At 43.7% G+C, this 27,182-nt stretch overlaps 1 protein-coding gene across 4 annotated transcripts in view; it reads left to right on the plus strand.

Annotated features, from left to right (window-relative positions):
- Positions 1-6,073: 6,073 nt before the first annotated feature.
- Positions 6,074-27,182, plus strand: part of mvb12b (multivesicular body subunit 12B) — a 205,487-nt gene continuing 184,378 nt past the window's right edge. The window contains exon 1 of one of the 4 annotated variants that reach the window (XM_033048929.1): positions 6,074-6,174. Coding sequence is in view for 1 of the 4 variants with exons in the window: in XM_033048928.1 (XP_032904819.1) it covers positions 6,399-6,449 (51 nt within the window). In the remaining 3 variants the exon portion in view is untranslated. Of the gene's footprint in view, positions 6,175-6,288; positions 6,450-27,182 lie in introns of those variants that run through there. The other 3 variants (XM_033048930.1, XM_033048931.1, XM_033048928.1) reach the window with 3 other exon arrangements.

Genomic DNA, 27,182 nt, shown 5'->3' on the forward strand with positions numbered 1-27,182 from the left:
CCAGCATATACAGTGGCTTGCAAAAGTTTTCATACCCCTTGAACTTTTCCACATTTGTCACGTTACAACCACAAACGTAAATGTATTTTATTGGGATTTTATGTGATAGACCAACACAAAGTGGTGCATAATTGTGAAGTGGAAGGAAAATGATACATGGTTTTCAAATTTTTTTACAAATAAAAAACTGAAAAGTGTGGCGTGCAAAAGTATTCAGCCGCCCTGAGAATACTTTGTAGAACCACCTTTCACTGCAATTATAGCTACAAGTCTTTTGGGGTATGTCTCTACCAACTTTGCAAATCTAGAGACTGAAATTTTTGCCCATTCTTCTTTGCAAAATAGCTCAAGCTCAGTCAGATTGGATGGAGAGCGTCTGTGAACAGCAATTTTCAAGTCTTGCCAGAGATTCTCAATTGGATTTAGGTCTGGACTTTGACTGGGCCATTCTAACACATGAATATGCTTTGATCTAAACCATTCCATTGTAGCTCTGGCTGTATGTTTAGGGTCGTTGTCCTGCTGGAAGGTGAACCTCCGCCCCAGTCTCAAGTCTTTTGCAGACTCTAACAGGTTTTCTTCCAAGATTGCCCTGTATTTGGCTCCATCCATCTTCCATCAACTCTGACCAGCTTCCCTGTCCCTGCTGAAGAAAAGCATCCCCACAGCATGATGCTGCCACCACCATGTTTCACAGTGGGGATGGTGTGTTCAGGGTGATGTGCAGTGTTAGTTTTCCGCCACACATAGCGTTTTGCATTTAGGCCAAAAACTTCAATTTTGGTCTCATCTGACCAGAGCACCTTCCTCCACATGTTTGCTGTGTCCCCCACATGGCTTGTGGCAAACTGGCAAACGGGACTTCTTATGGCTTTTTTTTCAACAATGGCTTTCTTCTTGCCACTCTTCCTATAAAGGCCCGATTTGTGGAGTGCACGACTAATAGTTGTCCTGTGGACAGATTCTCCCACCTGAGCTGTGGATTCTCTGCAGCTCCTCCAGAGTTACCATGGGCCTCTTGGCTGCTTCTCTGATCAATGCTCTCCTTGCCCGGCCTGTCAGTTTAGGTGGACTGGCCATGTCTTGGTAGGTTTGCAGTTGTGCCATACTCTTTCCATTTTCGGATGATGGATTGAACAGTGCTCCGTGAGATGTTCAAAGCTTGGGATATTTTTTTATAACCTAACCCTGCTTTAAACTTCTCCACAACTTTATCCCTGACCTGTCTGGTGTGTTCCTTGGGCTTCATGATGCTGTTTGTTCACTAATGTTCTCTAACAAACCTCTGAGGACCTCACAGAACAGCTGTATTTATACTGAGATTAGATTACACACAAGTGGACTCTATTTACTAATTAGGTGACTTCTGAAGGCAATTGGTTGCACTGGATTTTATTTAGGGGTATCAGAGTAAAGGGGGCTGAATACTTTTGCACGCCACACTTTTCAGTTTTTTATTTGTAAAAAAATTTGAAAACCATGTATCATTTTCCTTCCACTTCACAATTATGGCCACTTTGTGTTGGTCTATCACATAAAATCCCAATAAAATACATTTACTTTGTGGTTGTAACGTGACAAAATGTGGAAAAGTTCAAGGGGTATGAATACTTTTGCAAGCCACTGTAGATGCTGGAATAAATACATCCAAACTATATACCCACTTTCGGTTGCGGTGCAGGCTCGAAGGGCCGAATGGCCTACTCCTGCACCTATTTTCTATGTTTCACCATCAATCAATGGGGCGGCACGGTAGAGTCGCTGCGTTACAGCGCCAGAGACCCAGGTTCAATCCCAACTACGGGTGCTCTCTGTACGGGTTTGTACTTTCTCTCTCCCCGTGACTGCGTGGGTTTTCACCGAGATCTTCGGTTTCTTTCTCACACTCCAAAACGTACAGGTTTGTATGTTAATTGGCTTAGTATAAATGTAAATGGTCCCAGGTGTGTTTAGGATAATGTTAATGTGCAGGGATCGCTGGTCGGCGTGGACTCAACGGGCCGGAGGGCCTGTTTCCGCGCTGAATCTCTAAACTAAACTAAACTAAACTAAAATCACCCTCTGCTCCACCCTGTAACTGTGAGTCCGCAGGCTCCACAGATATAAAACCTACAGAGCTGGAGTGGGAGCAAGTCAACCTCAACCCTTGGTCACTGACTGTCCAAGAGATATTTGGTGAAAAATACCAAGGCCTTTTGGAAGCCATAAATGTCCAAAGCAGACTCTATTTCAAAAGATTCTCTTTAAATGCATCTTTAAAACTATTTCACAACTATTTAACATTGTGTTAGCTTGATTTATCCAGTGCTTAAAAATAAACACTAATTCAAATTAGCACATTTTAAACATAACACATTTTCAAGAATTTTCACGGGAGAATTATGTCTGGGGACACAATGACTGCTATCTCAGATGAAAAAGTCAGTCGGCAAAAGCTACAAATCACAACTAGAGAAAACTAACCCATAAACTAATTTTCCCAGTAATCATGGGATGTAAACATAGCTGACACGGCTAAAATTACTGCTCGGTCTAAATTGTTCTTGTGGTGGTAGTGGACTGTAGCCTTCAATTTCAGCAGTGTATTTGGCATAGACTCTCCCAGATTACAATGAGGTGGAGAATTGGGTGAAGAGCACGTATTTTCAATTCAGAATGGCTTTACTTTTTTTGTTTCCTTTAGAGATGCAGCGCGAAAACGAGCCCTTCGGCCCACGGAGTCCTCGCTGACCAGCGATCACCCCGTACACTAGCACCACTAACACATTAGGAACAATTTACAATTTTACCAAAACCAATTAACCCACAAATCTGCATGTCTTTGGAATGTGGGTGGAATCCGGAGCGCCCAGAGAAAACCCACGTGGTCACAGGGAGAATGTACAAATTTCATACAATCAGCACCAGTAGTCAGGGTTGAACCCGAGTCGCTGGTGCTGTAAGGCAGCAACTCTACCACTGGGCCACCGTGCGCGGGGAAGTCAAAAGTGAGGTTCTTTGGTACTCTATTCCTCTTGGTAATATTGGTTGTGGATTTAGGAGATACTGTGAAAGAGGTCTGGTTAAGTTACGATATACATCGTGCAAATGATGCACTTTGCAAACATGGTGTATACGATCATGAGAGGATTTGAGGGTAAATGCAGTTATTTTACCCAGAGTAAGGGAATCAAGAACCAGAGGACATAGGTTTAAGTTGAAGGGGGGAAAGATTTAATAGGAACCTGAGGACAACTTTTTTACACAAAGTGGGGTAGTAATATGGAACGAGGAAATAGTTGAGGCAGGTACTATCACAACGTCTGGACAGGTACATGGATAGAAGACAAAAAAGCTGGAGAAACTCAGCGGGTGAGGCAGCATCTATGGAGCGAAGGAAATAGACAACGTTTTGGGTCTGAAGAAGGGTTTCAACCCAAAACGTTTGCCTATTTCCCTCGCTCCATAGATGCTGCCTCACCCGCTGAGTTTCTCCAGCATTTTTGTCTACCTTTGATTTTCCAGCATCTGCAGTTCCTTCTTAAACAGGTACATGGATAGGATAGGTTCAAAGGAATATGGGCCAATTGCAGGCAGTTGGGACTAGTGTAGTCCCAAGTTGGTCGGCATGGACAAGTTGGGCCGAAGGGCTCGTTTCCACACTGTGTGACTCTGGCTCTGTGGTGTACATGTGGGTGGAGGAGCTGCTATTTAAAGTGGAGGTGGGCACAGATTAAGTGGCAGTTTAATCCTGGATGTTGCCAAGTTTATCAAGTGCTGTCGGTGCAACGTGTGTTCAGATAGATTTCAGACATACGTCTTGTAGATGGAAGAAAGTCTCTGGAGAAATCAGAAGTGACTAAACGCGATAGCAGAACACAGAGAAGCTACTGTCAAGCTTTTGTGATTGTTGTATTATATATGGAATGTCCAGATAATGTTTTGATCAAGGATAAATCTGAGGACATTGATAAAGTGGGATTTAGTGATGATGTTGACCATCAAGCTCTCTCTCGTTGCCATAAATATTGCCTGGAAGTAAGTTGACCCTTGTACCACTGAATACCACAAGGTGCAGCCTGCTTCATCCTCTGAGGAGCAAACACTCGACTGTCATCAGTGAATATTCCCACATCAAACATTGGTTTTAATGTTCTGAGAAACCCTCTCAGAAATAAAAGGGGAATCCATCACTGATTTGAATGCCTTAAAGGAAAATACATTTTGCATTCCTTTTGTAAAAATAAAAGTGCTCTGTGGTCAATGGAGTACTTTTAAGTACAGCCACTGTTACAATGTAGAAAATGCAGCAGTCAAATTGTGCAAATGCTTCCACAAACAGGAAGGTGATTAATGACTACATGCTCTGGGTTTTAGTCATGTCGACTGAGGGACATCAGGGAGAAGTTCCCTGCTCTCCGTCTAAATGGTGCCAGCTTTGGAGTCATTGAGAGTTACAATATAGAAACAAACCCTTACACCCATTAACAGCCCATTTATAATAATCGTGTTATAATCCTATCTGACCTCCCATCTACCTCATAGGAGACCTTTGAACTTTGTCAGACTTCAATATGTGTATCTTGGCACTGTGTGTTGTACTTTAATCCTTTATCTTAACACTGTGAAAGGCTTGATTGTATTCATGTATAGTCTTTTTGATTAGATAGCAGTGATTCATTTATACTTTATTGTATTGGTACAGTGAAATGTTTTGTTTTGCTTTCACCCCAGTAAAATCTTATAGCAGACCTCACCGACGCAGTACCCAATGTTGCCACGTTTCTGGTGTTGACAAAGTTACAAAAATTCACTATCACATGCATGCAAACAAAAGTTTTTCACTGTATCTCAATACACGCGACAATAATAAACGGAACTATTTTTGGTTCTTCCAACATTCTTATCTATTCTGCCAGAATTCTATCACTTACCTACACACGAGGGCAATTTTCAATAGCCAATTAACCTCTCCATTTGCAAGAGTTTGGGACGTGGGAGCTTCTGGAGAAAACCCATATGGTCACAGGGAGAATGTACAAATCCCACACAGACAGCACCCGAGGTCAGGATTGAACCCAGGCCTGTGGTGCTATGGGGTAGCAGCTCTAATAGTTGCGCAGTGGGCTGAAGAGTGAATGTGTTTGAATGAATGAGCAGAGATTTGGTTTATTGTCCTACCTAAGAAATGGCATAGCATACTGCCTGACTCACTGAGTTACTCCAGCACTTTGTGTTTCGCTCAAGATTCCAGTATCTGCAGTTCCTTGTGTGACCACTCTGGAATTACTCTGGGATTTTGGAATTGTAAACGTCCACCCTGTGAAGTGGATACAAAAAACTGCAGATGCTGGTCTCGAGAACGGTCCCTTCCCCGAAACGTCACGTATCCATTCCCTCCACAGATGCTGCCTAACCTGCCAAGGAGGGAGGTACTCCAGCACTTTGTGTTTTTGCTCAAGATACCAGCATCTGCAGTTCCCCACGTCTCCTCTCTGGAATCAGACAGGGATGTCGGAAGCATTGGTGTCCAACTCGTGGAGCGGATAAGCAGGGAACTGAGGGTGGCTTTCTCCAAACGCCTCAGTGGAGAGAAGGCTCCTCTGACAATGTGGCACCTACTCAGCGGGCGGGCTTTTGCCGTGCAGGGAGGGAGTGCGGGGAGAGGAGGTGAATGGAGGGAGGGCATTTACATTGGACCCTTGCCATTCACGGAGGGAGGGAGTGAGGAGAGGAGGTGAAGGCTTTGATAGTGGGGTCTTGTTGTACAGGGAGGCAGGAAGGGGAAAGCAGTGGGCTCTTGCTGTACAGGGAGGGAGGGAGGGAGGGGGAGAGGGGAGAGGGGATGGAAGGCATTGACAGTGGACTCTTGCTGTGGAGAAGAAAAGAGGAAGGGAGGGGAGAGGACAGCAGAGGGAGAGGAAGGCATTGAGATTGGGCTCATGTTGTGGAGAGAGGAGGTGAAGGAAGGGGAGAGATGAAGAGGAGGGGAGAGAGGAGGGGTGAGGGGAAGGGGAAGGGGAAGGGGAAGGGGAAGAGGAAGGGGAAGAGCATTGAGATTGGGCTCTTGCTGTACAGGGAGGGGTGGGTGGAGCAGGCAGGAGGGGGTGGGGTGGGGAAGGAGGGAGGCTCCTTTAAGCCGCGGGACGGCGGGGCTGGCGAGTTGCTGAGGAGGCAAAGAGAGAGTGAGTGAGAATCGTCCCGTCCCGTCCCCCCCTCACACCCCCTCCCTGCGAGTCTCCCCGCACTCCCCCCGCCGCGCCATGCCGGGCTCCTCCTCCCTCTCCTCCCCCCCGGCCTCCCGTCCCCTGGTGCCGGGCGGCCGGCCCACGGCTCCACGCCAGCCCCAGGCTCCGGCGGCCGCGCAGGCCCCGGCCTCCCGTCCCCTTTGTCTCTGCTAATTGCAGTCAAGCCGGGCCATGAAAAGCTGCTTCTGTGTCCGGCGGAGCGACGAGCTGCCGCAGCTAACAGTTAAGTCTGCCATTGCTGTGTTGTTCCGTCTATAAACCTTCACAGAACCGTAGAGGGGGAGGTGTTGGCAAACTCCTGCGCTTAAATACTAAAGGCGGAGATTTATACATTAAATATCAATATCTCTCTCCCTCCCTCTCTCTATCTATCTCTCTATCTATCTCTCTCTCTCTCTCTATCTCTCTCTCTCTATATCTCTATCTCTATGTGTGTGATGCAGATTAAATGCCTGGCCCTTGGGTATCAGGTAGGCTCAGGATCCATTGCTGCCACTGCATTGAATCCTCTTCCCATTGTGTCTCCCACTTACAATGAGGAGCATTTAATGTACTGCCATCACATCATAATTGTGTCTTTTCCACTGGCAAGCTGACCAGACCCAGATAGGCAGCTAAATGCACTCACTTTTGTCTCCATAGAAGCCCAGATCCATTGCAGCAGTCTCCCAATTGACATTCAGCATTGTGCTTATCTCTTGGTGTGGTGTAATAGAGGGGCACATTGATTATTATTGAAATGGAATTGTTATGGGCTTGATATTCAGTCCAAGCTGGGCCCCCCTGTAGAGCAAATCCATCAGTTCCATTTCCCCCCACGCTCTCCTCATTGGCCCTGCAAATTATTTTTCCTCGTGTGGCTTAACTAATTCTCTTTTCAAATTGGCGATTGATTCTTGTTTCTGCAATTCAGTGACAGCGAGCGGCAGATCCCGATGATTCCTGGGCTTGAAAAGTTTTTCCTTGTGTTTCTTTATGTCTGTTGCTCATCTCGTTTAATCCGTGCCCCCTGGTCTTTACACCATCTTTTAATGGGAACAGCTTTGCTATGTATCCTGTGTAAACCTGCCTTGATCTTGTGTACCTATCAAATAACCTACTGCCCTACTTTGCACCTCGGAGAACAATGCTGACTTCTCTGATCTAACTCAGCTGAAATCCCTCAAATCTAGACATTAACTTAAACATTCCACAGTACACCAATGTGCTTTTGTGTCGCGCCAAGGATTGAATCTTATGGAATAAAATGTTAAATTTGCTTTGGAAAGATGTTGACAATTTGATATTTTGGCAGGGTTAGTGTTTACGAAGAGGATTTTCATCTGCGTGCAAAATTGCAAATATTTTGGCTTGTATTAAACTTGATTTTGCATTGTGGTGAAACATTAATTGATCAAGTTGTGTTTATTGTCACATGCACCAATTGGTACAGTGAGATTTGAGTCACAATTACCTCTTGTGTATGTAGAATCTGACTTTGATTTTGAGTGCAGCGTCACTCATGGGCAATGCCCAATTTGTGTACTTATCATGAGTTTTTTGCCTAATTTGCCATGATGCAATTTTTGGTATTCAGTAATTAAAAAAAATTAAATTCTGAAAATACATCTGGAAATAGTTTTAATCTCACTATGGTAACAGTATGCCCGTTAACTTGAAACATTATACTTTGTTTTTCTTATCATAGGTCCCGCTTGATACTGTGTTATTTTACTTCAGATTCCTAGAACCTGCATTTTTTTCCATAACATCTCAGATATTTGACATTATTTTATTTCTGGAAACACTCCAAACTAAAGTCTTGCATATTCCCCAAGGAGGGAGATGGGAACTTGGATAACCAAGGTAGAAAAAGATATGTATTAAGTGTTGGTAAATGGGTTAAGTATAGATACAGTGCCCTCCATAATGTTTTTTTTGTTGACAAAGACCCATCATTTATTTATTTGCCTCTGTACTCCACAATTTGAGATTTGTAATGTAAAAAATCACATGTGGTTAAGGTGCACATTGTCAGATTTTAATAAAGGCCATTTTTATACATTTTGGTTTCACCATGTAGAAATTACAGCTGTGTTTATACATAGACCCCCCCCCCCCCCCCCCCCCCCCCATTTCAGGGCACCATAATGTTTGCGACACATCAATGTCCTGGAAATGAAAGTAGTCATCTTTAGTATTTTGTTGCATATCCTTTGCATGCAATGACTGCTTGAAGTCTGTGATTCATGGACATCACCAGTTACTGGGTGTCTTCTTTGGTGATGCTCTGCCAGGCCTGATTTGCAGCCATCTTTATCTTATGCTTGTTGTGGGGGCTAGTCCCCTTCAGATTTCTTTTCAGCATATAAAGGCAAGGCATGCTTAATTGGGTTCAGATCGGGTGATTGACTTGACCACTCAAGAATTGACCATATTTTAGCTTTGAAAAACTCCTTTGTTGCTTTAGCAGTATGTTTGGGATCATTGTCCTGCTGTAGAATGAACCGCCGGCCAATGAGTTTCGAGGCATTTGTTTGAACTTGAACAGATAGGATATGTCTATACACTTCAGAATTCATTATGCTAATACCATCAGCAGTTATATCATCAATGAAGATAAGTGAGCCAGTACCTTCAGCAGCCATACATGCCCAGGCCATAACACCCCCACCACCGTGTTTCACAGATGAGGTGGTATGCTTTGGATCTTGGGCAGTTCCTTCTCTCCTCCATACTTTGCTCTTGCCATCACTCTGATATGTTAATCTTCGTCTCATCTGTCCACAAGACCTTTTTCCAGAACTGTGGTTGCTCTTTTAAGTACTTCTTGGCAAACTGTAACCTGGCCATCCTATTTTTGCGGCTAACTAGTGGTTTGAATCTTGCAGTGTAGCCTCTGTATTTTTGTTCATGAAGATTTCTGCGGACAGTGGTCATTGACAAATCCACACCTGACTCCTAAAGAGTGTTTCTGATCCGTCGGACAGGTGTTTGGGGATTTTTCTTTATTATAGAGAGAATTCTTCTGTCATCAGCTGTGGAGGTCCTCCTTGGCCTGCCAGTCCCTTTGCGATTAGTAAGCTCACCAGTGCTCTCTTTCTTCTCAATGATGTTACAAACAGTTGATTTTGGTAATCCTAAGGTTTGGCTGATGTCTCTTAACAGTTTTATTCTTGTTTCTCAGTCACATAATGGCTTCTTTGACTTCATTAGCACAACTGTGGTCCTCGTGTTGATAAACAACAATAAAAGTTTCCAAAGGTGATGGAAAGACTGGAGGAAAGACTGGGTGCTGAAAGCTCTCTAATACCTCTGTATAACTATGTATAAACACAGCTGTAATTTGTACAAGGTGAAACCAAAATGTATAAAATGGTCTTTATTAAAATCTCACAATGTGCACTTTAACCACACGTGATTTTTTTTTTTCTATTACAAATCTCAAATTGTGGAGTACAGAGGCAAATAAATAAACGACGGGTATTTGTCCCAAACATTATGGAGGGCACTGTAGGTGGTCTGAAAGGCCTGCTCTGTATTATAGGGTCATACAGCAGGGCCCTTTGGTCCACCTTGTCCATGCCAACCAAGATGCCCCATAGTCACATTTGCCAACTTTGTATAATTTGATTGGGTTGCATTTACATTTCAGAAGTGTTTGGACCAGTATACATTTCAGTTCATGGGCTGGTAAAAGCTAATGTAGTAAAATGTACCACTGGGGCCCAGAGTAGAACATGGAACATTGAACAGTGCAGCACAGAAACAGATCCTAGATCAGGGGTTGGCAACCTGTGGCCCGTAACCCAAAATCATCTGGCCAGCAGGCGGATTTATTTTCCCATAATCATCCAGCCGGCCGAGCGCCGCCGAGCTCTAGCTGGACCACATCTTGCGCATTGCATAGCATCGCACCTTCTGTGAACACGTTTAAGAAAGAACTGCAAATGCCTGAAAAATCAAAGGTAGACAAAAATGCTGGAGAAACTCAGCAGGCGAGACATGCAAGGATTGCATGAGGCTGCCTCACCCACTGGGTTTCTCCAGCATATTTGTCTATCTTCTGCGAACACGTGATCCGGGGCAGGATGGGGGCGGGATCCAGGCGTACACGTGATAGATGTGGCCCGCCATCAGTTCGCAGACATGCCTCCTGGCCCCTATGCAGAACAAGGTTGCTAACCCCTGCCCTAGATGGACACAAAATTGCTGGAGTAACTCTGCAGGACAGGCAGCATCTCTGGAGAGAAGGAATGGGTGACGTTTCGGGTCGAGACCCTTCGCCAGACGACCCAAAATGTCACCCATTCCTTCTCTCCAGGGATGTTCCTGTCCCGCTGAGTTACTCCAGCTTTTTGTTTAAACCAGCATCTGCAATTCCTTCCTACACAGAAACAGGCCCTTTGGTCCTTAATGTTCTTGCTGCACTTGATGACGAGCTAAATAATATCATTTGCCGCACATGATCCATATCCCTCCATTCCCCTGCATATGCGCATGCCTATCTAAACGCTTCTGAAACACCTCTATCGGTGCACCCTGCATCAGTCATTATAGAAGCCACAAAACTAGAATAGAAGTAAGTCATCCGCAAAGCCTCGTGGTTGATCTAAAAAGAGCAGCACAGTGGTAGTGGTTTCTCTGGGTTCTCCGGTTTCCCCTCCCATTCCAAAGACGTGCAGGTTTGTAGGTCTGTAAATTGTCCCCAGAGTGTAGGATAGAATGAATGTATGGGTGATCGATGGTCGGCACAGACCCAGTGCTTGTTTCCGCAATGTATCTCTAAAAACAGGGATTACCTTAAAGGAAGACCCGGTACAATTTTAGTCACTGCATGAGAGGGATGACGTGATAATACTAGAAAACATGTGGAGATTTTTTTAATCATTTATCAAAGTTTCAGGATTATGGGTGTCCCACACGAATTGCACATGAGAAGGTGATGGCTAGCTGTTTCTTCCACTGCAGTCCTAGGAAAGGTTCTTCCATTGTTTGGCTGGGAAGAGAGTGGCGGCATTTAAACCCTGCAGTGAAGGAGCACTGTGAGGGATAAGATGATTAAACCACCACCATTGTGAGGGGCCGATTGATTGTAGTCACCGACCTTGTGATGAGCCGAGCGGTTGGAATCACCAACCTTGTGATTTGAACAAACAGTCAGACCTTCAGAGCTGTTGATAACATTGTAGAATAACAAGATGAGGTAAGGAATGTAGCTGACAACACAGAAGCTATTCTTTAGGTCAAAGGCAATTAAATAGGTTAGGCCAACAGATACTGCGCATGCTTAATAAGTTAAATGAATATTAACTTTACGCCCCTCATGACAAAGAACCTAATTTAAATGTACATGCGATGTATGATGTGGGAGGAGAGGGAATGATTGATGACGCACGGAGGGGAGGGTTGGAAGATTGTGAACCTCGGTACCCTGATTGGAAGGGGTCAGAAGGGGAGTAGTCCGATCAATAAAGACTGTATAATGAATTGTATAAAAATAGACGTTTTTCCTTAGCTCGGTGTGTCTCAACTTGGAGAGGCACCCGATTCTGCAGACTCGCAAATAAAGCATTTCTTGTTTCCACGATTTAGTCTCTGAGTAGTGATTGTGAGCACAAACAATATATCTCACAAGTTGGGGGCTCGTCCGCGATCGCCAATCCGGCCGCTTGACGGAGGCACGAAAGGAAGAGAAGGTGCACCCTGCTGATTTCAGCAGTCTCTGATCTCCTTGCTTGCCGTCAGCGGTTTGAGCGAGTAATATTCGGACAAGAGACTCTGGAAACGAGGGAATCCGGTGAAAGGGATCAATATATCTCACAGCACTGTCAATGTATTTCCAAGTGAGGACCATGTAACGCTCGGAAGTGAGCCTCCAGTTGGTAGAGTTCCCATTGTGCCGGCTGCCCTAGTTTATCTTGTAGGTTGACACAGAATGCTGGAGTAACTCAGCGGGACAGGGAGCATCCCTGGAGAGAAGGAATGGGTGACATTTCGGGCCAAGACCCTTTTCAGACGTGGATATCTTGTTGGGCTAGCCTCCAAGAGTAATTGAAGCTCTGCAGGCTTGCTGCATTGGTAGTGGAGAGATGTACGTTTAGCTTGATGGATTTTGATCTGCGTCAAGGAGTTGGATTGAGTATCGTTGGAGCTGCACCCCTCCAGTCAACTGGAGGATGTCCCTTCTGGCTGTTGTACCGAGTGATGTTTCTGTGCTGCACATTTCTACGTTCTATGAATGAAACATTGCTGCTCTGCATTGGAAAAATCTAATTAGACTGCAGTCTGTAGAAGAGTGTTTGATCCAGTTTGTAATAACTTTGGCTGGTAAGGTGTAAAACCAAATAAACATTACCAATCCATTCACAAGCATGAATTAATGGTTTACAAGAAGTGTGTAGGAAGGAACTGCAGATGCTGGTTTACACCGAAGATAGACACAAAATGCTAGAGTAACTCAGCGGGATAGGCAGCATCTTTGGAGAAAAGGAATGGATGACGTTTCGGGTCAAGATCCTTCTACAAGAAGGGTTGTAAGAAGTTATTTGAAAGAAGGACACACAGTGCTGGAGTAACTCAGCGAATCAGGCAGCATCTCTGGAGAACATGGAAAGTTTCAGAGGTATACAAACTTGCTGGAGAAGCTCAGCGGGTGCGGCAGCATCTATGGAGCGAAGGAAATAGGCAACTTTTCTGGCCGAAACTATTCCCCGAAAACGTTGCCTATTTCCTTCACTCCATAGATGCTGTCGCACCCGCTGAGTTTCTCCAGCAAGTTTGTCTACCCTCGATTCTCCACATCTGCAGTTCCTTCTTGAACATGGAAAGTTTAAGATTGGGATCCTTCTTCACACTCATAAAGTGCAGGAGTAACTCAGTTGGTCAGGCAGCATCTTTGGAGAACATGGATAGGCGATATTTTGGGTCGGAGTTCTTCGTCAGACTCCACAAAGTGCTGGAGTAACTTGGCGGGTGAGGCAACATTTCTGGAGAACATGCTGGCGTTTTAGGTCGGGGCTCTTCAGACTGAATGATCATTTGAAAGTAATTTTCAGTTAATTGCATATGAATGAAATATAACTAGTCTGTATCAGAAATGCCAACTAGGCTGCAGCAAATAGAAGTGTGTTTGGTACAGTTTGCAATAACTTTCCACCGGTGGGTTGTACAACCAAATAAACAATACCAAATGATCCAGGAGATGGTGTCGGAAAAATGGTGAGATGGTGTCGAGACCCTTCTTCAGTCTCGACCCAAAACGTCGCCAATTCCTTCTCTCCATAGATGCTGCCTCACCCGCTGAGTTTCTCCAGCATTTTTGTATCTACCCCAGGAAATGGTGTTGTCAGGTTTGGAAAACTTTAGTTATGAAAATAGTCCGCCTCAACCTGGGACTATCTTTTTTGGAAAGGCTGAGAGGATTTAATTGACTTGTGTGAAATTAAGGGAACCCTCCACAGACTAACCAGGGAAGATCTCTCTCCTCTGGTGAATTAATCAACAATGTGTTGGTTAATTGGTGTCTGTACAATTGCACCTAATATGTAAGGATTTGGATGAGAGAGTGGAATAACAGAACTGGTGGGAATGGGCGTTCGATGGTCAGTGTGGACTCGGTGGGCCGAAGGGCCTATTTCCATGCTGTATTTCTTTTAAAAATAACCAGTGAGGATAGGCTTAGCTTTGGTTGAAGGGGAATTGAGGATATGTTTTTCTCGTGCAAAGAAAGGTTAGGGTTTTCTGAACTTGCTGCCTGAAAGGTGGAAATCATAGGCATATTTTAAATGTGTTTGGATAAGCACTTAAAATCCTGTAATGTACTAGGCAATGGCCCAAGAATCTAAATGTCATTGGTGTGCATGAACACAGTGGCCTGAAGACCTTTTATTTCATACATTTTTATACTTCTGTGATGGCATATTAATTTTCTACTGATTGTTGTCCTGAAAAAATGGCAAATGTGGTGGTTAGTTTTTACAACTGAGTGATTTACTGGGTGAGAGTACAGTAGGAGTAATTTGAACCACTTTTATTTCCAAAATGATTTCATGATCGTTTTGTGTCTGTGGCACTGATCCACATTCCCAGACTTGTTTCAAAATTAATTTCCACAAAATGCCATTTAGCTAATGACATCCGAGTATTAGTTCAGCATCAAGATCGGTTAAAAGCAGGGAGCTCGTTTTTTTTTTTTAAAATCACAAATTTCTCGCTGCTATTTATTGTCTGTTAATAATTTTTGTGCATATGCAAGTTTGAGCCTTCGGAACTGAGAGGATAGGAGCGAGGAGTGCTGTCATTTCACAAGTTGCCTCACAATTTGTGCCACGGCATTGCTGCCTTCTGCCTCTCATGTGCTGTGCAGGAAGGAACTGCGGATGCTGGCTTAAGCCGAAGATAGACACGAAAAGCTGGAGTAACGCAGCGGGTCAGGCAACATCTCTGGAGGAAAGGAATCGGTGACGTTTCGGGTCGAGAACCTTCCTCGGATACTGAAGAAGATGCTTCTTCACTGAAGAAGAAGAAGAAGAAGATACTGAGGAAGTTTCTGAAGAGGGTCCTCGGCCCGAAACGTCACCTATTCCTTTTCTCCAGAGATGCTGTCTGACCTGCTAGTTATCATATCGTGAAAGAAAACTTGATGCTTTATAAAGATGGATGCACGGGTTGTTTGCAGATGGCTTTATTCCGTCGCACTCCACCAAATTCTTTCTAAATACTAGGCGCAACATTATTCATGGTCTTGCCTCATCCATCACTGTAATCTCCCCCCTGTTCTCATTTCTCTGAAATATCTGCAGTCCTCTAATTATGGCCGCTGGAACATCCCCGAATTTAATCACTCCACCCTTGACAGCTGTGGTGTCAGCAGCTAAAGCTGTGGAATTTACTTCCTAAACCTCTCTTCCTCTCTGCATTCCCCCCCCCCCCCCCCACCCCCCACCCTTCTCTCTCCTTCTGCCCACCTCCTGCTCACGACCTAACTCTTTTTGAACAAGTGTTTATGAAGGAACTGCAGATGCTGGAAAATCGAAGGTAGACAAAAATGCTGGAGAAACTCAGCGGGTGAGGCAGCATCTATGGAGCGAAGGAAATAGGCAACGTTTCGTCCCGAAACGTTGCCTATTTCCTTCGCTCCATAGATGCTGCCTCACCCGCTGAGTTTCTCCAGCATTTTTGTCTACCTTTTTGAACAAGTCTGCTGATCTGTCTTAATAACTTCTGGCACGGCTGTGTGTCTATTTTTGTTTGATGGCACTCCTGTAAAGCCCCATGGGGTACTTTGCTAAAAATGGATGCAGGTTCTGAAACAGTCTTGTGCAGGTGTGGCCATAAAATATACACCATTTTACATCAGATACAATACGATACGATGGAACTTTATTTATCCCAGGAGGGAAATTGATCTGCCAACAGTCATAAAACACACGATACATGAAACATGGAATTAAAGTGGCGAGTGGAAGGGATTGGGGATGTACGAAGATTGGAGGGGGGGGGGGTTAGTCTACCCCATGACAGAAGGGGAAGGAGTTGTACAGTTTGATAGCCACAGGGAAAAAGGATCTGTGTTGTTTTGTACTGCATCTTGGTGGAACTAGTCTGTTGCTGAAGGTAATCCTCAGGAATCATACATGATGGGAAATGGATAGTTGATGTCTCGTGTTGAGACCCTTCCTCTGGTTTTGACCGGAAAGGTCGACTGTCCATTTCCCATCTCAATGGTTCAATGGTGCTTTATCGTCGTCACATATACCTAGGGTACAGTGGAATTATTTTTTGCAGCTGGGCGGCACGGTGGCACAGCGGCAGAGCTAGTGCCTCACAGCGCCAAAGACCCGGGTTCGATCCTGACTATGGGTGCGTGTCTGTATGGAGTTTGTGCCTTCTCCCCGCGACCTGCGTGGGTTTTCTCCGAGATATTCGGTTTCCTCCCACACTCCAAATACGTACAGGTTTGTAGGTTAATTGGCTTGGTGTAAATGTAGAATTATCCCTAGTGTGTGTTAGTGTGCGGGGATCGCTGGCCTGTGTGGAGTCGGTATGCTGAAGAGTCTGTTTCCGTGCTAAACTAAATAAACTAAACTAAACATACAGATCATTAACAATCCTACTTATACATAGGCACAATCATCCTCAAGTATAACAGTGTAAGATACAGGTCCACCACCAATTCTTCTGGCACCTGTTTAAAAGTGTGTGTGAAAATCCTATTTTTGGGTTTATCCTTTGTACGATGCATATTCCTTATTTATTTATTCTCTAGCAGTATGTTCATTGTATTGCAATGAGTTTGAAGAGCTTCCCAACTTTTTGCAAAGCACTTTCGAAACATCATGTTATTATTTCTTGTCCAAGATCACATTAGTTGGGTGTAGAGATATAGCATGGAAACGGATGTTTCAGTCCTCTGACTATCGATCACCTTTAAAAAGGAACTGCAGATGCTGGAAAATCGAAGGTAGACAAAAGTGCTGGAGAAACTCAGCGGGTGCGACAGCATCTATGGAGCGAAGGAAATAGGCAACGTTTCGGCCCGAAACGTTGCCTATTTCCTTCGCTCCATAGATGCTGCCGCACCCGCTGAGTTTCTCCAGCACTTTTGTCTACCCACACTAGTGTTATGTTTTCCCATTTTTGCATTCACTCCCTACACACTGGGGTCAGTTTACAGAGGCCAATTAACTCGCAAGCCCTCACCCAGAGGAAACTCGCGTGGGCGCGGGGAGAACGTTAAAACATCGCACAGACAGCACCCGAGGTCTGGATCGTACCCTGGTCTCTGTCACTGCAAAGTAGCAGCTATACCACTGAGATGCCCCCAACCTATCTCTGGTTTTTACTTTCGGTGGAAAATTATCTTTTAAATGTACGCATGTCATAAGAACATAAGAAACAGCAGGAGTAGACCACGCAACCTCTCATTACAGTTCTATCATTCAATAAATCAATGCTGATCTGCATGAGTTCCACTTTCTTGCTTGAACAGTTAATTCCCTTGATGGATTTTGGGAATTAATCATTGAATATACTCTGCTACTGAGGCTCCATGAGCCATTTGGATAGACAGTCCAAAGATTCATTACCTACAGGGTGAAGAAACCTCTCATCTCAGTCCTAAATGGGCCACTTCTTATTTCAAGACACCACAGCTGTCATCCCTCCATCTGTACTGTAACGCCCTGAAGGACTTTGTAGATTCAATGTGATCACATCCCATTCTTCCAAACTTGAGAGGTGAAGACTGATGAGCCTGTCCCACTTAGGCGATATTTTTCGGCGACTGTCATTGTCATAGCAGGTCGCCGAAAGGTCGGCGACTGGACCCCCCCCTACGACAATGTCAACAACAATCTACCACCTAGTCGACATCAAGCTACCGACAACCGGCGACCCATTAGGACGTCCACCTACGACAACCTACGTCCACCCGCACCAAGCTACGACAAGGTAAGACAATTCAGTCGTCGGTACCTGTCGCCGGTTGACGTAGGTAGTCCCCAATGGAATTCACGGAAGTCAGCATCGGCGACAACCTACGTCATCCTGGCGACAGCCTACGTCAGGAGAAGTCAAGCTACACTCATTGGCGTCAAGCCAACTGTCGCCGAAACGTTTTGAACATTTCAAAATCCAGCGGCGACCAGAAAAATACTGCGATTCTTTGGGCGACAGAGGAGACTACTCACGACCATACAGGCGCACCCCGGCGACCATGTGGCGACAGCCTAGTCGCCTGTAGTTGCCTAAAAATCGCCTAAGTGGGACAGGCCCATGAACCTTTTTCATTTCCTTTTTCTTGTACAACAATTACCATAAGTCCAACTGGATGGACCTTCACTGCACTCCTTCAGTTGCAGTTATATATCCTGACGTATGGAGACCAAACCTGTAGACAATATTATAAATGAGGTCTCGCCAGGGTCCTATATAAATGCAATACGAGGTCTTTACTCTTTTTCAAATCCCCCTGTTCATTCGCTCGTGTGCCAGACGACGTGTAGCTCGCTGTTGGCTTCTGTCGTCGTCCAACATGCTGACAGAATTGGTCGCCCGACACGTCGCAGAGTGCATCGTGTCGTTGTTTCCGGGGATCGCCACGAGGAGGCTTCTGTCATGATCCCCATTCCCCCTGTAATAAAGGCCAACCTACCATTTGCCTTCCTGAATAATGATCGTATCTGCATGAGAATTTTCAGTGATTTGACTGCGAGGACACAATGCCATTTAGCCTCACACCTATTGAAATATACTTTGCTTTTCTACTTTGTGAAGCAGAATGGATAATCTTGCATTTGTCCATATTATATTCCATCGTGTTGCAGCCCATTCACATAACCTATCCGTATAAGCCCTCTTAGTCCAGTTTAGTTTTGAGATACAGCGTGGAAACAGGCAATCTGGCCCACCGAATCCGCACCAACCATCGATCAGCCGTACACTAGTTCTATGTTTAGGAAGAAGGGTCACGACCCGAAACGTCACCCATTCCTTTTTCCCAGAGATGCTGCCTGTCCCGCTGAGTTACTCCAGTATTTTGTGTCTACTAGTTTGATGTTATCCCACATTCCTATCTTGCATACTAGGGGCAATTTACATAAGCCAATTTACCTCCAAACCTGCATGTCTTTGGGATGTGGAAGGAACCCGGAGCAGCCGGAGGAAACCCACGCATTCACCGGGAGAACGCACAAACTCCACAGCTGTAGTCAGGATCGAATCCGGGTCTCTGGAACTCTGAGGTAGCAGCTCTACCGCTCTGCCACTGTGCTATCCGATGCTGTTCACCAGACTTGGCACAGCCTCCCAGCTTCAATTCACCTACATATCATGCTCTTGATTTGCCCCCATCAAATAATTGTATTTAAAATGGCTAAAGCATAATATTTTCAAAATTCAGCATGTTTTTATTTTCTCATATTCTTATTTACTTGCCTTTACATTTAAAATGAATTGCATATACTGCATTTATTACAAATACATGAAATCTTTTTTCTTTTTGTTGTGCTTATTTCATAAATGCCTGATGTCTTTGGTTGCTCAATAGTCACATTGCCCAAGGAAGGCTAAATGTGCAGCAAAATACTGCAGATGTTGTAAACATGGAATAAAAATGGAAACAGTAGAAATACCCTTGTCAGCAAACAGCAATGTTAGCAGAGAGGGAATCAATGTTAACAGAGCTCATTGATGAAAGATCAACAACTAAAAAACTGAAGTTAAAGGCTTGGATAGAGTGGACATGGATGTTTCCACTTGTGGAAGCGTCTAGGAACAGAGGTCATAGCCTCAGAATAAAAGGAAGGAGATGAGGAGGAATTTCTTTAGCTGGTGGTGAATCTGCGGAATCCATTGCCACAGAAGGCTGTGGAGGCCTAGTCAATGGATATTTTAAAGTAGAGATAGATAGTTTATTGATTAGTATGGGTGCCGGGGGTTATGTGGCAAAGGCAGGAGAATGGGTTCGAAAGGGAAAGATAGATCAGCCATGATTGAATGGCAGAGTAGACATGATGGGCTGAGTGGCCAAATTCTGCTCCTATCACTTAAGAACATGAAAAATATTAACTTTGTTTCTCTCACCACTGATTTGCTGAGTATTGGTAGTGTTTTGTGTTTTTAGTTAAGGTTCAATGGCTAAAACATGTCTCCAATTTATTCTTTTAGACTCGGAGACTGTAATCTGATTAATTCCTTTTGCTAAAGCAAAAGAGTGACAAGGTAGAAGCTCAAATCGCTTGTTATGTTCGTTATAATAGTTTGTGGTGAAAACTGAAGTTGATGGGAGACGTTCCGGAGCAAATATCTGATCAAAAATTGGTTATAACCTTGCTTGATTGAGCTCTCTCCCATTTCAGAGCTTAGTTCGATAAAGATAATTGAAGTGTTCGTTGTTTGATTAGTTTCTGTCATCTAGTATATTCTGTGCTAGAGAAATTTCAAAGAGAAACAAAATATTGGAAATTCTTAGCAGTTCAGACAGCCGAATTCCATCCAACCTGCTGCATATATCCAGTATTTTTGTTTTTATTATACCTAATATATTGCATAAATAGATTTTCATAGATGGTATGAATAGGGTAGTGAAAGGTGAAAGAGTGGATGTGGAGAAGATGTTTCCACCAGTGGTCCTGGCGCGTCTAGGACCAGAGGGCTTAGCCTCAGAATAAAAGGATGTACCTTTAGAAAGGAGATGAGGTAGAATTTATTTAATCAGAGGGTGGTGCATCTGTGGAATTCATTGCCACATAAGGCTGTGGAGGCCAAGTTAATGGATATTTTAAAGTAGAGATAGATAGTTTTTTGATTTGTATGGGTGTCGGGAGTTGTGGGGAGCAGGCAGGAGAATGGGGTTGAAGGGGAGAGATAGATCAGCCACGATTGAATGGCGGAGTAGACTTGATGTGCCAAATGGCCTAATTCTGCTCCTAGAAGCTTATGAAAGGCTGTCTTCAGTATCGATAAACACAAAATAAATGATAAAAGTACCAAATATACCACCAATGTCCTTCAGGGACAGAAATCTGATGTACTTAACTGGTTGGTTTATATTACACTAGACCCATTAATGCTGATTAATCTTATGCACCTTCTTAGTTCAATGAGAATTAACAATGAACAGTAAATGCCAGCATTGATGGTGATTCCACATCCATGAACAAGTGTGAAAAAAAAGTCACATTGAAGTTCATGCTTTACAGTTCGCTAGCATATTTCTGAGGAGCTCCGAATGAATCGGGTCAAATTATTGCCATCACTGCCACTGGTTGTGACAGACTTGGAATTAAATGGTACAACGTGTTCTTCCAGGCATTGTTATGGTCTGGAAATAAAAATTCTATTCTGATAGTGTGGGTTTTCATTTCATATGGATACTGCTCAGAGATATCACATGTTTGGCATTATGTTTAGGTAACATCCTAGTTTAACACAGTTATTGTTATTTTGACGTTATTTTAGTTTATTGTCACGTGTACCTAGGTACAGTGTAAAGCATTTTGTTGTGTGCTACTTAGTCAGCAGGAAAACTACACATGGTTGCAATCGAGCCGTCCACAGTGTAGAGATATAAGATAAATGGAATAACGTTTAGTGCAAGGTAAAGTCCGATTAAAGATAGTCCGAGGATCTCCAATGACGGAGATGATGGCTCTGGACCGCTCTCTAGTTGTTAATAGGATGGTTCAGCGGTAGTTGCTGCCTTGTAGCGCTTACAGCGCCAGAAACCCGGGTTCGATCCCGACTACGGGTGCTGTCTATTTGTACGTTCTCCCTTTGACCACTCGTTACACGTGACAATAAACTAAATTCAAACGTGTGTATCCATAATGGGTCTACCCACACATAGTGTGCAGAAAAGAACTGCAGATGCTGGTTTATATCGAAGATGACACAAAATGCTGGAGTAGCTCTGTGGGTCGGGCAGCATCTCTGGAGAAAAGGAGCGGTTGTCGTTTTGGGTCGGAGCTCTTCTTCAGACTGATAGACAAGGCCAGAACTTGCCCAGTTTCCTAGACAATTCTGTGTTGATTCTTCCTCTGCAAATCGTACTCTACTTTTTGCATGCAGTGATATCAATCCTAAACTCTGGTGTTCCCTCCCAAAACCTGCCCTTTGGATTGGAACTTTAGTCTCCATGTTTACCCTGTTGTGAATAAAAAGTCACGTGTTTTAGCAGTCCATTTAAAAATGGTGTCTGTAGACTTTAGAGATATACGGCAGAAAAAAGGCTTTCGGCACACCGAGCGATTCGACCAGCGATCACCCTGTACACTAACTAGGGACAATTTGCAATGTTTTACCAAAGCCAATTAACCTACAAACCTCTACGTCTTTGGAGTGTGGGAGGAAACGGGAGCACCCGGAGAAAACCCGAAGTGGTCACCCGGAGAACTCTGTACAGACAGCATCTGTAGTTGGGATCGATCCTGGGTCTCTGGCGCTGAAAGGCAGCAACTCTACTGCTGCGCCACCGTGTCGCCCACTGTGCCAAGTGCAGACTTTATCCTGCACAGTCCACACGAGGATAGACACAAAATGCTGGAGTAACTCAGCGGGACAGGCAGCATCTGTGGAGAGAAGGAATGGGTGACGTTTCGGGTCGAGACCCTTCTTCGGACTCGAACCGAAAGTCACCCGTTCCTTCTCTCCAGAGATGCTGCCTGTCCCGCTGTTACTCCAGCATTTTGTGTCTATCTTCGGTTTAAACCAGCATCTGCAGTTCCTTCCTACACAGTCCAAGCCAGTCTGTATTTACAGCATAGGATGTTTGATGGGAATTGGGGTGGAAAAGAACAACTGTTTTTCTGAGTTGATTTTCTTTCTCTCTATAGCCAGCAGAACAGAAGCCATTCTTAGTATCCCTGCTGCATCGCTGTTGTGCTGAGCTGACTCCACACATACCAGGAATCAAAGCTTGGATTCCAATCCTTCTCCACCCTAGAGGGATTAACTTGGATCCCATTCCAGGCCTCCAACCCCACATACTTATTTCCTAACGGGTCATGAGAGACTGATTTAAGAGCAAAGTCTTCCAATTCTTTCTAAATCCTCTGTTTTGAATATTAGTAAAATTCTTTCAGCGAGTGCTTTTCAGCGAGGAACTGCACTTTATTCCTAATAGCCAGCAAAAGTGTGGACCATATCTAAACTTTAGTTAAAACAAATCTGAACTTCAGTGCTTATAGACCATGAGTGTCAATGTTGCATAATTATTTAATAATACATTGTATGGTGTAACGTGTAATGTTTTGTATGTGCCAGTGGAAACCTTAGTAAGTTTGAGGATTCTCCTAAACTACAGTTTTACAAAGGATTTACTTGTCATTACAGCAGTAATCTATAAGCCCAGTTGTGGACTGTGCCAGACATTATGAATCACTGTTTATGAGTCCCTGAGAAATTCAATTAAAGTATGGCTGATCAAGAATTGTTTTATTTTTACCAAATGCATTAAAATAAATATTTTAGGGTGGCACATTGTCGCCGCAGTAGAGTTGCTGCCTTCCAGCGCCAGAGACCTGGGTTCTGTCCTGACTGCGGGTGCTGGCTGTGTGAAGTTTACACGTTCTCCCTGTGACCGTGTGGGTTTTCACCAGGTGCTGCTCATTCCAAGGATGAGCTGGATTGCAGGTTAATTGGCTTCTGTTAATTGTCCCCGGTGTGTAGGATCAAACTCTCGTACGGGTAATCGTAGGAAGGCTCGAACTCGGTGCCGAAGGGCTTGTTTCCAAGCCGTGTCTCTAAAACTAAATATAAGTTCATACGCAGCAAATGTAAAGGAAACCTAAGTATGACACAAAATGCTGGAGTAATTCAGCGGGACAGGTAGTATCTCTGGAGAGAAGGAATGGTCGACGTTTCGGGTCAAGACCCTTCTTCAGACTCTGTCTGTCTGCTTGTCCCGCTGAGTTACTCCAGCTTTTTGTGTCTATCTTCGGTTTAAACCTGCATCTGCAGTTCCTTCCTACATATTATTAACACTCATCCATGCCCACTTATAATTTCACGTTGAAAATAATGTTTAATTTCAAGTGGGGAAAAAAAAAGCCTAATTTGACTTGATGGATTTGTAGCTTTGTTACAGGCTGTCAGATTTGGAAAGAGATAGATACCAAATGGCCTTTGGTTTTATTTCATTTAGAGCCGCAGCGAGGCTTTAGAAAATCTCCCAGCTCTTTACAATCTTTTCTGGCAAGTGGTCTTTTCAGTCACCCGTTTTTGTGTGAAATTGCTTGATTTATTAATCACAGTATCTGCAGTCCCATGGTGTTGCGTACATGGCAGCAGTTGGAGCATCTATTGTGTACTGGTATTGCAGCAGGCTCTACATCTGTCATCTACGTCAGATAGTTCACCTGCTCGGAGAGTAGATGGATCTGTTGTTAATACAGTTTTCTGAAACAAAGGTGTTCCTCCGATAGACACAACATGCTGGAGTAACTCAGCGCGTCAGGCAGTATCTCTGGAGAAAATAGATGACGTTTCGGGTTAAGACCCTTCCCCAGTCTGATGAAGGGTCTCGACCCGAAAGGTCACCTATTCCTTTTCTCCAGAGATTCTGCCTGACCTGCTGAGTTACTCCAGCTTTTTTTGTGTCTATTATCAATGGTGTGAACCAGCATCTGCAGTTCCTTCTTACAGAAAGTTATTCCTTCTCTGGTCTAATGTATGAAGTAAATAGAAATTTGGTGTTACAATTTTTAAATGCTAGCACGCACTACAGTGGGTAGATTCATAATTCATACGAAAAATGTCTGCAAGCATTTTGCCAGAATTTAACTGTTCTCTGGAGAAACTCAGCGGGTGCAGCAGCATCTATGGAGCAAAGGAAATAGGCAACGTTTCGGGCCGAAACCCTTCTTCAGCCCGAAACGTTGCCTATTTCCTTCGCTCCATAGATGCTGCTGCACCCGCTGAGTTTCTCCAGCCTTTTTGTGTACCTTCGATTTTCCAGCATCTGCAGTTCCTTCTTAAACATTTAAACGTTCTCTATTGTGTTTGTAATTGTTGTCAGTTAAGTGACGGTTTTTCTCAAGACGTGCATCTACTAACTGAGAAGAACTTTAGGGGTTTGTTAGCCAATGAACTCCAATTACCTTTTGCAGAAATTTATATGTTATAATAAGATGAGGTAAAACTACAAACTTCAAACCAGCATTCAGTGATATGTTAAAAGCCTGTCTTTCGGATCGCCTGTATAGACAGATCAGTTGTTTCTTTAAAAGTGCTTTTTTTTTTAACTTCAAACAATGAATCTCTGATGTAGATTAAATGTTCTGCTTTAGGCTAAAATAAACAGTCTCTTTAGATACCCAACAAATGCCATTGGGCCACCCCTGATGGTTTATCATCAAAGTGGAGTGGCTTGTGTTTGATGATAATCACAATGGTGCATCTTCTGCCTTGAACTCTATTCTGTGTATCTCAAAGTGCTGTTGTCATGTGGCAAGGCAGGCTACAGCACAGATTGTCATTTGCTGTCAATGTTACTTTTTTGCATATCCCCTTGAAATTTCAGCATTTCCCATTCCAGGAGACCGAGATTGGGGCGTGGGAGGGGGGCGGAGAACCCCGACATTTAATTTAGAGTGTGATCAGTTTCTGCTTTCCCCAGCTGAATGTTCCCCCCTTCTGCCATCTTGTTGAAAACAAAATCTGTACAAATAAGACAATATCCTGCCTTGAAGCTATGTGCGCTGAAGATTGTCTTGTGGTGACGAAAGGAAGGAATAACGATTGCTCACAGACACACACACATGGCAGAAGAAAAAGCCAATTGAAGTTTGAATGAAATTAAAAGAAAAAGAAGATTGAAGTAAGACCACATAAAATTTGAATGAAATTTTAAAATGAGGAGAGAAATGCATAATGTGATCCATAATTCGGCTGATGTTGATCTGGTGCTTCTTGTGCCTGCCCAACTAAACAAGGAGAACGTACTTTTGGCTTACTAACGACTTCGTAATAAACTTTGGCAGCTTTTCATTATAAATTTCCTGTACATGCAAGGCTGTATAGAAGCTTGGTTCAGGCCATATATGGCCAGCAACTTTCCCTGTGTTATATGATTGATTGAATATCACAAAGACTTTAAAAAAAGGCAACATTCAGTATTGTAACAGGTTGATTTCCACGCTTACTCCAGGCACCAGTTTTGTGGTGCTATATGTGTCTGGTATGAATCGTGTAATAATCAGATAAATTATACGACTGGTTTAGAAGATTTTAAAATTCAAATGTGTTACAAGAAAACAATTCGGACAGACTCATTGTTTCTGCTTTTGCTTTAACAACTGTTGCAAAATGTAATCATTTTTGAAACCAGAAATGTTATGAGTTTCTTCCACAAAGAAGCATATAACATTTCTGGTATCAAAATCAATTTTGACTTGCCAGTCTTTTATGTGCAATGTCAAAATGAAACAGAAAATAGACACAAAAGGCTGGAGTTACTCAGCGGGTCAGGCAGCATCTCTGGAGTTAAAGGAATAGGTGACGTTTTGGATCGAGACCCTTCTTCAGACTGAAGTTCCCCAGCTTTTTGTGTCTCTCTTCGGTTTAAACCAGCATCTCCTTCCTACCAAAATGAAACAGTTCTTTATTTTGGACTGAAAACTTGTTCCCTCGTAAGGGCACGGTCAGGATAAAAACAGGATCCCATCATGATTTTGAATATCTTTTTTGTCTATTGGGTTTTATCTTCTGCCAAGAACTGGGCTTACACTGGACCTTATGTTAAGTTGCCAGGTTTTAGTAATTTATTCATGAAATAATTGCGCCATTCTTTATCACAGATCACTAGAGTCAGTTTCATGGCGCATAGTTGGTCTCCTAACTACATTTATTGTGGAGGATAAAAATACGTCATTCATAGTGACTGCTATTTGCTGTGCAAGAATTCAGTCCAATAATGTGGGCAGTTATCATTGCTCGATAATTACTGCTTGTTGGCTGTTTGGAGAGTTAGATTTTTGCTGCTTAGAGCTCATTGGAAGTTTTAGGGGAAGTATTTCACAAGGTGGCCTGCGATGTAAAGGAATAACGGAGCTTGTTCAGTCTCAATATCGCTGGAAGCAGTCATGAACTTGGTGATGTATTGAAAGCTATCTTCAATGGTACTAGTCATATTTGTGTCGAAACAAGAAACTGCAGATGCTGGTTTACCAGAAAAAAGAGAAAGGCCTGGATAGGGTGGATGTGGAGAGGATGTTTCCACTAGTGGGAGAGTCTAGGGCCAGTGACCATAGCCTCAGAATAAAAGAATGTACCTTTAGAAAGGAGATGAGGAGGAATTTCATTAGTCCGAGTTGTGGTGAATCCATGGAAGTCCTTGCCACAGACGGCTGTGGAAGCCAAGTTAATGGATATTTTTAAGGCGGAGATGGATTAATTCATTGATTAGTACGGTGTCAGGGGTTATGGGGAGAAGGCAGGAGAATGGGATTGAGAGGGAAAGATAGATCAGCCATG

This window comes from Amblyraja radiata, chromosome 32 (assembly GCF_010909765.2).
Source record: "Amblyraja radiata isolate CabotCenter1 chromosome 32, sAmbRad1.1.pri, whole genome shotgun sequence".
NCBI lineage: Eukaryota > Metazoa > Chordata > Chondrichthyes > Rajiformes > Rajidae > Amblyraja > Amblyraja radiata.